Source organism: Hippopotamus amphibius, chromosome 9, assembly GCF_030028045.1.
Source record: "Hippopotamus amphibius kiboko isolate mHipAmp2 chromosome 9, mHipAmp2.hap2, whole genome shotgun sequence".
Classification (NCBI taxonomy): domain Eukaryota; kingdom Metazoa; phylum Chordata; class Mammalia; order Artiodactyla; family Hippopotamidae; genus Hippopotamus; species Hippopotamus amphibius.
Window position 1 is genome coordinate 90,592,411 of NC_080194.1, and position 11,221 is coordinate 90,603,631.

At 53.9% G+C, this 11,221-nt stretch overlaps 1 protein-coding gene across 2 annotated transcripts; it reads right to left on the reverse strand.

Moving 5' to 3' along the window:
• Positions 1-47: 47 nt before the first annotated feature.
• ABCG4 (ATP binding cassette subfamily G member 4) lies at positions 48-10,493 on the reverse strand. Of its 2 annotated transcripts, none has more exons than XM_057749802.1 (14): positions 10,256-10,493; positions 6,298-6,415; positions 6,050-6,182; positions 5,867-5,917; positions 5,505-5,650; positions 4,211-4,334; positions 3,971-4,085; positions 3,634-3,776; positions 2,549-2,647; positions 2,153-2,321; positions 1,957-2,057; positions 714-872; positions 424-542; positions 48-273 (listed from the first exon to the last, which is right to left on the reverse strand). In XM_057749802.1, the coding sequence occupies exons 1-14, from the start codon at positions 10,491-10,493 to the stop codon at positions 48-50; spliced, it is 1,941 nt and encodes a 646-aa protein (XP_057605785.1). The 2 variants fall into 2 exon arrangements, with proteins under 2 accessions (XP_057605785.1, XP_057605786.1); XM_057749803.1 differs by lacking the exon at positions 10,256-10,493 and adding an exon at positions 7,161-7,215.
• Positions 10,494-11,221: the final 728 nt, after the last annotated feature.

Here is an 11,221-nt window from a genome sequence, read left to right on the forward strand (position 1 = left end):
CCAGGGCTTCCTGCTGCAGGAGCTGGGGCGCAGGCCAGGGCAAAGCTCTATCTCTCCGACTTGACACGGTAACGGAGCACAAGGTATGCCAGCAGCCGCAGGGCCAGGAAGAAGATGCCCAAGACCAGGAAGTCCATGTAGAGCTTGGCATCTTCCACATCCAGCGCTCGGAGGATGCTCTGTGGCTCCCGGAAAGGGCAGCGTTCCTCCAAGCAGGTCAGGTCTCCTCGCTCCATGCCATAGATGGTCAGAATCACACCCTCAAAGCCATACCTAGGCAAGCAAGGGCATCAGAGCAGGACACAGAGCACAGGACCCCTGCTTCCTGGGCAAACTGCCAGAGCCCAGGTGCAATCTCTCACCCTTGGGCATGGCCTCTTGCAGGGAGGAGTAGGGGCAGATGGTGAGGGAAGGGGCACTGACCTGACATAGGAGAGGTAGGAGCTCCACTGCAGGTAAGTGGGGATGGTTTTGAAGCTGACAAAGAAACCGGAGAACAAAAGGACAGGGATGGCGGTGACTGGGCCCACAAAGGTGGCCACCTGGAGGGGAGGGAAGGTGACCGGTTCGTCACAGGGGTGACCAGGACAGACCCAGGACTGGGGTGGCCCCTGGGTTTCCCACAGATCCATCCCATTCCTTAGGCCAGGCCTTGCTTCCTCCCACCAGACTCTGTCCCCTCTCTTGGGGGTCCCTACCTGCTAGCCCCTCACCTGTAGGGAGTTGGAGGCGGCTCCGATCAGCAGTCCCAAAGACTGGGCCACCAAGGCCGTGGCGGTGGCCAGTGCCGAGAAGAGCAGGAAGCGACTGGTCTCAGCTGGCTGGCCTGTCATCCAGTACACGATGCTGCAGTACACCACTGGGCACACCACCTGGCGAGTGGGCACAGGGCTGGGCGGCGGCAAAGACCCTCCGCTTCACCCAGCCAGGAGCCTCTAGGACAGCCATTGTTAGAGCATCCAGGCCTGCTCCTGCCTCTGCACTCCTGTTTATGCAGTCACATGAACTCAACATATGTCCCCTTCCTCCCGGGCTCTAAGGGCCTCATTCATCTTCCAGTCTCACCTCTTCCATCAGGCCCATTAGGGCCCATTCAGGCATGGTGACTTCTCTGAAAGTCCTTCCCATCTGGACCAGCATATTGCTTATATTGTTAATTAGTTAACTCTATATATGAGAGCATTTTGTCCCGCTAGATGCCATCAACTCCAAGGACAGGGACTGAGCTCACCATGTGCAGTAGTGCAGGTTGTTCACTGCACAAGGCGCCCAACCAAGAGGCAACCAGAGGTGGAGCCCCAGCTGTGCTTGTCTCACCCTAGCACAGTGCAGCCTCCACCCACAGGTAGAGATACATTTTCTAATTTGCATAAAGGTGCCCTATGGATTATTGGTGGTGCTGGTGCTTGGAACAGGGTGGTGGCAGCAATAACAAAAACCAATCCCAGCAAACATTATAGGGTACTTTAGTGTGTGCCAAGCACTAGTCTATGTACTTTACGTGTAGTAACTCATTTCCTTTTCATAAACAATCCCAAGGGAGATACCATCATCATTCCATTTTATAGGTAGAGACACTGAAGCAAAGAGAGATTGGGTGACTTGGTCTCATAGCTGACAAGGAGCAGTGAGGCTCCAGAGCCTACACTATTCTCTACTGCCTTGAATAAGAGTCACAGAGTCATTTGTGGGGCTGTTATTTTCATCATTTTCTGTTTGTCCTCTCTTACTCTCACTGGAACATAAGTTCCACAAGGTCAAGACTACTTCTGTCGTGTTTGTTGCTATATCCCTAGTGCTTGGCATGGAGCCTGGTGCATGGTGGGTACTCATCACTTGCTGCTAAGTGAGTAGAAGTCAAGGAAAGGATGGCAGGTAAGAAGGTTAAGGGAGGCAAGCAAAGATGGAAGGAGCAAGACAGGAGGGAGGCCGAGGGAAGGGGAGGAAGAGGCTCACCTGGAAGGGCACATCGGCCATGGTCTTGGCCAGGTAATATGCTTTGAGGCTGTACCAGTAGTTGAGATGCTCCCTCATGAAGACGGCCATCTCTAAGGGGACTGAGGACACAGGCCGATCAGGCACAGCTGTCCAGCATCCTGGCCTTACCCTGAGCCCTCCAACCCCGCCCCATGCCCAGGGCAGCTCAGCTCACAGGTGAGCACAGTTGGCATCAGGGCAGCAAACATGAGGAAGAGCATGGAGAAGAAGAGGCAGCCGGTGTTGTTGAAGACCTTGCTGGCATCGTCACCAATGTGCAGGTAGAGGAGACCAATGAGCACACCGATTACCACGTGGGACATGAACCGCAGGTGGGTGAGGACCTGTGTGAGGGGTGATGGTGAGGAGAGAGGAGGGATACAGGCTAAGGATGGACGAGGCACACTCGGATAGGAACTTGGGTGGGCCCTCACAGGCACAGAGACCCACGGGTGCATTGGGGTGGGAGGCTGTTGGCGGAGGGACCCCATTGCCATCCCAGCTGCTGGGATCCTACACCCCACAGGTCCAGGCTTACGTCCATCTCCCCTCCCTCAGCTTGATGTCTCACCATGTCCCTGAGGATGGACAAGAAGGTCCTCTTGAAGAGGATGCAGAACTGTGTGAGGGTGCTGGTGGCAAAGGTGTGGCTTTCAATGGGATCCACTTCCTGGGGAGAGGAAATTGGATCAGGTGAACCTACCCCACCTCCCACTCCACACCTAGTTCAGTTGGTGGGAAAACCCCTGAGCCCATCCCCAGGGCAAGAGTCCTCCAGAACTCTCCACCATTGAGTTGGGTACCTGGAAGCTGGCCTTAGGGGTGTGAATCAGAGCAAGATTCAGAGAGAGACACAAAGAGGGAGTAGAAACATGGGAGGGAGGAGGTAGACAGGAGTCAAGGACACCTGTGGGGGCTACTAATAGATCAGTCACTTTTCTTCATTTCATTTATTTATTTGGTCGCGCGGTGCAGCTTACAGGCTGACCAAAGGTGGAACCCGCACCCTCGGCAGTGAAAGCACAGATTCCTAACCACTGGACCACCAGGGAATTCCTCAGTCACTACTCTTTAATCCGTTGAAAACATTTACCCTAAAGGTGTAAATACCCTTATGCCACCATTTTCACAATATTATTAATAATGATAATGATGCCGACAGCAACGATAACCCTCCTGGCCTCCCAGGGTTATAGTATCTCATTTAAGGTAGAGAGCTGCATGGAGTGAACACCAACTGTACCAGCTATAGTGTGAAGAGCTTTGTGTGATGATCTAATTAGTCCTCCCAATAACCCTGTGAAATAAGTATCGTCACCTCCAAGTTAGAGAAGACAGTAAACCACAATGGCCATGAGGTCAGAGACAGCTTCAGTCTTGTTTACCAGGTGGCCCTAAGGGCAGCATGCTACAGACGCTCAGTAAGAATTTGTTGAGCAAATAAATGAATGAGAAAGTCGAAGCTCAGAGAGGTTAAGTAAGGTGCCCAAGGTCACCCAGCTGATAGCAGGTCTATTCCAAGTGCTGCGTTCTTCCTAAGTACCCAGTGGTTGTGATGTCTCTGGGGCATGTCCTCTCTGGCAAGGCCATGTCCGTGGTCCTGTCTCCCCTCCCCCACTCTGCAGTCTGCACTCTCCCCTCTCCACCACTACTCACCGGAGGGCAAGGGGGACAGGGGGCTGGGAGCTCATTCTTCTCGGGGGTGCTCTTCTTCTCTGCCATGGCACAGAGCCCATTCTGCACAGCCCTGAACAGCAGGGGATTCAGGTCTCCATACTCGCCAGAGGCCACCTCGATGACTGGGGGACACAGAGGGGTGTGCTCAGCTAAGATCTATCCTTGCTTCCCAAGGGCCAGCCAGCCCTTCCTTGGGTGTGCGCGGAAGGCAGGCAACAGTGAGATCTCTGCCTCCGGGAGGCCCAAGCGCATGGTCTGAACCCCCAGCTTTGGCCCGCCACCGCATCCCAGTCCCTACCAATGGGCCCCCACTCACTGAAGTCAGCTGGGTTGTGGTAGGTGGGGCAGTGCAGGCCGAGCCCCTTCAGATAGGGGATCAGGTTGGTGACCACGCCCTTGAAGATGCACTGACCCTGGCTCAGGATGTAAAGCTGAGGCAGAAAGAGAAGGGTGAGGAAAACACCACGAGCAAGTCAGGCAGGTCCCATCACACCTCTACTGACCCTTCCCTCTCCCCATCACGGGCCAGTCACCTTTGAGGCCCAGAGACCCTCACCTTGTCAAACATCTCAAAGAGCTTGGCACTGGGCTGGTGGATGGTGCAGATGATGGTACGGCCCCCCTGGGCCAGGGACTTCATGAGGGATACCACTTGGAAACAAGAGGCGCTGTCCAGACCACTGTCCAGAGAGAGGCCACCAGGGGGCAGGGTGAGGTGAGCAGAAGCCAAGGGAAAGGAGTGTGTGGGTGGGGCAGCTGCTATGTGGGCGAGGAAGCTGGCAGGAGAGGGGTCACCCTGGCCATCCCTATATCCCATCCACACTGTATGATTCAGGCGTTGGGAGGTACCAAGAAGCCCCGAGTACTGTTAGGTGTAACAAGCAATTATTATGCACCTGTTGAATGCCAGGCACAGGGATTACAAGGATGAATAAATAAGGTGTAGGTTCTGGTCGAGAGGGAGGGAAGGAGGGAGAGAGAGAGAGAGATGCACAGATAATTTGAGATAATGTGGACCATGCTGTAGAGACATGGGGTGAAAGCAGGGAGGATTCAGCTCTGCTGTACAAAGGTGTTGGAGGGTAGTCAGAGAACGTTCCTAAGTGAGTCTGGCAGAAGAAAGAGCTAAATCAGGTGAGGTAAGAAGGGCAGGTACGGTGGTGAAGGGCATTCCAGGCAGAAGACACAGCATGTACAAAGCTCAGAGGCATGAAACACATGGCTTGACTAAGAGAATTATAAGTGATTCAATATTATTAGAGCATAAAATACAAGACAGCGTGAAGCAAGATGTGAGGCCAGAGAAGTAGGTTCAGACTGGGACCTTGTAAGTCCTCTGACTTTATTCTGAGGGCAAATGGGAATCATCACATGTTTTTTAAGCAGGGGAGTGAGTACTGCCAGACTTGTCTTTTAGAAAATTCACTCTGGTTGCAGTTTGGAAGAAGGATGGGCTGGGAGAGACTGGAGACAAGGAGATAGGAGTCTGTTGCAGAAAGGCAGGCAAGAGTGGATGACGTCCTGAACTTAAGCATTGGCACTAAGAATGGGGGTGGGACGAATCTGAGTGATGGAAAAAGAAGGTAGAATTAGCAGGACTTGGTGACTGATTGGCTGTGGGGGAGAGAAGGAGCAGGCGGCCTCAGTTGAGGAGGACATGGGGATTTCTGCGAGGGTGAAGGATGGGGCTGCTACGAAAACAGGATTGGCAGGGGTGGAGCCCTTCTCTGGGCCCAGGAGGCTGCACATACATGCTCTGGTCTCCAGCAGGGGAGCAGATGCAGTCCTCCAGCCCTGGCTCTGGGCTGAGAGGAGGAGGCATCCTGGTAGGAGAGGAGCGGGAGAGTTACCTGGTGGGCTCGTCAAAGAACATGACAGGTGGGTTGTTGACCAGCTCCAGGGCGATGGCCAGGCGCTTCCTCTGCCCTCCGGAGAGCAGGGCTGTCCTCGTGTGGGAGCAGGACAGCAGGCCCAGTGCTGTCAGGATCTCCGTCACCTGGCCCAGCCCCCCACCAACCCCAGGTCAGCTTCAGAGTCTCTGCTCCCCCCAGCACCACCCCAATTTAGATAAGCATCTCCCTTAAGCCCAAAGTCCCAGCCTGGGCCAACCCTCTCCTACAGCCCAACTCGGGGGCCCCAGAATTCAGCAGCACTGAAAAGGGCAGCTGTTCTGTTCCCCCGCATCCCCACCCCCCCCCCCGCCCCCACTCACCAGCTCCTTCTTCACCTCCTGCTTCTCACTCAGCTTCAGGTTAGCAGAGACCTGGGGCCCAGAGTGGAGGCGGATCAGATACGCGTGGGAGAGGGCATGGCCTTGACCCCTTAGCCAACGGAAAGGATGGGGACAGCAGACAAAGGGGGGACTGGGAGGAGGAGATGGTCGTCCAGCCCTCACCATCATGGCTTCCAACACCGTGAGGTGTGGCAGCAGCATGTCATCCTGCATGATGTAGCAGGACATCTTGCGGAAGGTCCTCAGTTCCCTCGGCCGCCCGTTGACCAGGATCTGCCCCTTCATTCCAGACTCCCTGCAGGAATGTTGGTTGGGGATGCGGGTCAGCGTCACTTCAGAACCCCTTCTGTGCTCCCCAGGGGACCCCTCTCCCTGGGTCCTCCCCCATTCTACCCCAGCCTTGTCCTCACCTGTATCCTGCCAAGATGTTCATGAACGTGGACTTGCCAGCCCCTGAGGGGCCCATGATGCCAATCAGCTCCCGGCGGCAGAATTTACCTGATAAGCACTTAAGGAGGGTCTTATAACCTGCAGTGAGGGCGGGAGGAACTTTTGATCAGGGCCTCAGTGAACAGAGACACCCCAAAGTCTTAGGAGCCATGGCTATCAGTGAAATAGGCAGTGTGAATTGGTGAGGATGAGGAGCGACCCTCAGAGCCTCAATAGTAACCTATACCCTCTCATCCTGCCCCCCCTAGAAATGACCACCACTAATGGCAAAGTACGTGAGGTGACAGTGCTCTTCTGAAGGCCATGGGGAACCCCCCACATCTCATGGATTGCCGTGGAGAGGAGATCAAAGTTACAGAAGACTCTTCTCCTTTTCTACAAGCACAGCAGTCACGCTCTCATCCCCTCCAGAAAGCCTCTTCCAATGATCCAGCCTGGGCTGGCTGACTGTCCTCTGTGTTCCCATGGCACTTCTCATATGCCAGCATGTTTGTTACTTGATGTGCCTGCCCTTCAACCCCCTCCCCCAGCCTCTTAGTTAGTGAGCTCCTTGGGGGCAGGGTCTGCATCTTACACATCTTTGTAACCTTAGCAGACTGACTTGCATGTACCAGATGCTCAATAAGTGTTTGTTCTATGACTGTGTATTCTCAGAGCCTTGGCCTCATTCTAAAAAGCCTTCTTCAGTGTGCTGTCTCTGCAGCCCCTAACATGGACCAGTAAAATCTCACCTTTCATTCACTTATTGGGAGGCAGCATATGTATTTAGAGTACCGGTTTGGAGTCAGGTGGATCTATGTTCAAATTCTGGCTCCACACTTACCAGCTGTGTGACCTCGGGCAAGTTGCTTAAACTCTCTGAGCTCCAGGTCCCTCATCTGTAAAATGAGGATGATAGTACCTATCTCATAGGGTTGCTATAAAGATTCAATGAGATAATATACGTAAAGCATGTGACACAGTGCTTGGCACATAGAGCACATTAAAAACAAGTGACATTTCATTATTAATTTCATTTGACAAACGCTTATTGATATATACTACATTCCAAGCTCTGTACCAGACACAGGACCAAAAAAATGAGGAAGACATAGTTCCTGCACTCAAGATGGTGATTGTCTATGTAAAAAAGATGGACAAGAAACCATCTAAGGATCTGAAGAAAGATAAAATAAGGGTTATAACAGAAGTACAAATCATGTGCAAGGAAAATGCAGAAAATGGAATTGATGAGGGTGGAGGGGCAAGAGGGAAATCAGGAATGGCTTCAGGGAAGAGGTGGTGTTCGAGCTAAGTCTTGAAGGATGAGCAGCATTTCAAAATGGAAAGGGAAAGCAGAGGCTCACCAGGCTTTGGGAGGAAAAGCTCTGCTATATATCAGCATATATGTAATACAATCCAGGGAGCAGAGGGCAGAGACTCCATGGAGTCAACTGCTGAGACAACAGGGTGGAGAGGAAAGATGAAGCCAAGGAGGCTAGCCCGCCTTCTGTGCTTGCAGACCTGCCTCAGTGAGGCCAAAACACCAATCCCCACCAGGTACCTTGCTCACTACCACCCTCCTCTGACCCCTACAGAGCCCAATTCCCTCTCCATTCTACCTCCTTAGTGGAGGCCGTGAAGGGATGTGATCTTTCACCCTCGCTGCACAGCACCCAGCTGTCCCTCTGGACACATCTGGTCAGACAGGCGATCAGCTGCTGCCCACTGTGGGATCCTGATCACACCAACTGCCTGGATGGTACTTTCCAGTTTACAAAGTTCATTGTCTCAGTCGCTGCTATAGCAACATGGATGAGGCAACTGGGGCCCAGAGACATCCAGTGACTCACCCAAGGTCACACAGCAAAGTGCTTTAGTGGGAGAGGGGAAATCATGGATTCCAACCCTCTGCCTCAGTCATCATCACCGTCAATCAGAAAGATGGTGTGGTTGCACACACCAGCGTGTGCCTTTCAGAGCCACTCACAGGAAGTGATTTCTTTTGCAGGGGAAGGAGGTGGTGATGATGGACCTTCCCTCATTTAATCACCACCAAGCACTCGATTGAACACTGACGCCGAATTCAAATATCATCTTACGCTTGCCTTTCATGAAGCATTTTCACAGCTAATGTCTCAGCTGAGCTGCACAGCAAGCCTGTGTGGTGGGTATTCTTATCATCCCTGTTTACAGACGAGGAAAGTGAGGCCAAGAGAGGGTAAGTAGCCTGCCCAAGGTCACACAGCTTACAAGTGGCTAGGAACCCATGTCTTGGGACTCCTGCTGGACCGCAACTGCTCAGCACAGAAGGGGCTTGCCAGGCCTTCAGGATGGAGACCCACCAGAGTTCTAGCTCTGCCTCAGTTAGTAACTCTCTTTACAGCTTTATGAAGTCACTTAATCTTTCAGGGCCTCCGTTTCCTCATCTATAAAATGAGGCTAGTAATATCTCCTCCCAAGGACATAATAAGGTTATTATGAATATTAAGTGATATAATTGATAATAATCAATAGAAAAGTGTTTTAAAAATCAAGAAATGTATATAATTAGGAGAGGCGAGTGACGAACACTTACATAGGAAAGACAGAAATCTCCCTCTCTCCACACCCCTTGCTCCTTTTCCTCTCTGCCTACCTCTAATTGCTTTCTGTACTCCAGAGAAGGGGACAGAGATTCAAGTGAAAAGAGAAGGCAGAGAGAGGAGGACAGAGGGCAGAGGAAGGGTCAAGGGATGGAAGAGATGGCAAAATGGCCAGTAGAGCAGAGTGGGGCTGGCAAGGGCAAATGAGGGAAGGACCTGGTCAGGGGTGCCCACTTGTGGCTGCTGGGTTAAAGCAACCAGAGAGCTGGCCCATCTAGACACATTTCTTTTGTATCTTCATTTTTCCTTAAAACTGTGAGGGCTGAGGAAATAACAGCCACCTCCTCATTTTACCCAGAGCCAAGAGCCTGCTTAGGGACAGGCGCTGAGCAGGGAGCCCGAATGCCTCAGTTTCCAGTGGCTCAGACCCTGTGACCTTTTGTTTGCTCCTGGGAATGAGGGTAGGGAGGGCAGAGAGAGCTCAGGCTCAGCCCCGTTCTGAAGCACCCCAAATATTTCTTAAACATCAGAGAACAATGTCCCAGCTCCACCCCTGATCCACACCCAGGCTCTGGGGAAAAACCCAGCTTCTCTATTCCCAGCTCAACCCGCCCAGAGCAGAGGGGTGGGGTGGGGGGCAAAAGATGCAAGGGATGCAGGAGATGGTCAGGGTTCAGAGGAACTCAGAGCCCCAGCCAGACCTTACCCACCTGTCCTAATGGGAGAAATGAGGAGGGGATGGGAATGCTTAACAGCGAAGTTAAGAGAGAGAAAGGAACACTGCATGGAGAGCTGGAAAGCCTGGGTTCTGGTCCCAGCACTGCCACTTATTAGCTGTGTGACATTGATCAAGTTACTCAACTTCTCTGGACCTCGGTTTCCTTATCAGTAACATAGGGATGTCATCTATCCTGCCAAGCCTCCACCCTTGCTGCCCCGGAGGACTTCGCCAAGAATAAAGTAAGAAGACAGCAATGAAAACATCTTTTTAAATTAGCAGTGCTCTGTAAGTCCAAGGATAAATGCTAACCACTGAGGACAACCCCTGGAACACAGTCCCTACTTTCTCACATCAGCCCTCAAAGGAGCTCTACCTGAAACAAAGATGGGAAAACTCCTCAAGGACCAGAGGTGATAGTGTCAACTTGGGAGAGGAAATAACCAATTGAACCTAGTGTCCTACATAGGGGGAGCGCAGATCCTGGCACCTCAGCTGTGCGCACAGTGAATGAGGGGCAGAGATTTTAGTGGACACGCTCCGACAGGATTTGCAGAACAGGGGACACCCAGGCCTCATGCTCCTGAAGGGACAACACATGGGGGCCCGCAGCTCCCCATCAGGCTGCACCCTTACCCCGTTTGCGCCAGCAGGGCCCCTCCCTCACGGAATAGGACAGCTCCACGAACTCGATATCCACGGCTGAGCGCTTGGGTAGGTGGGAGAAGCGCTGGGCTTCGGTGATGTGGTTCTCCACCTTCTTCAGGTGTGTGGTCAGCATAGGGGGCTCCGCCCCGTCCTCCAGCGCCACGGCCATGGCCACAGCCCCAGGTCCTAGTCCACAGCCCACGGCCTCCAGTGCCTTCTCCGCCATCACGCCGCCTCCGGCCTGCAGGGAGAGAGCCTGCTCAGTTTGGGGCAGACCTTGATCCCTGGCTCAGAGCTCCCTTGCTTTCTAACGTGCCCTCGCCCCCACTCCCCACCTCCTTCTCAGGGTAGATCGGCTACTGGGAGCACACACATCCCACCGCCAGAGCATCGGTCCTCCCCCCGACCACCACTCCCAGCGCAGCAACGTTCAGTCCCAACCTCTCCTCGGTCCCGGGCAGCCCCAGCCCAAGCCTGGCAACAGCCCGGCCCCTCGAAGCGCGCATCCTCTCCCTCCTCCCCACGGAGGCTCTAATCTCCTTACCCCGCAAGCCGGCAGTCCCTGGGGACTGGATGGGGGCGGGGGAGTGGGGAAGAAGCGGCTGGCGGAGGCTGCCTGCGAGGAGGTCAGGATAGCAGGGTGAGCGCAGGATGGACCAGGCGGAGGCGGAGGAAGAGGAGGCTCTGGGCCTCCCGCTGCGTTCCCCTCCGCATTCCTGGGTGAGACGCCCTGGCCAGCCCCTCCCGCCGGAGCCCCTGGATCCGCGCGCCCTAGGCTCTCCCCAAAGACTGGCGCACCACCGGGACTTAAAACCCCCACTGCCAACTAAGCCCCCCATGGCAGGCTCATCCCCTCCCATCCTCCACAAGCCTGGTCACCTTGAGCGGCCCCCGGGCCGGTGCGGAGCCGAGATGCTTAGGAATGCTACGGGCCGAGGATGGAGATTCCGGGCC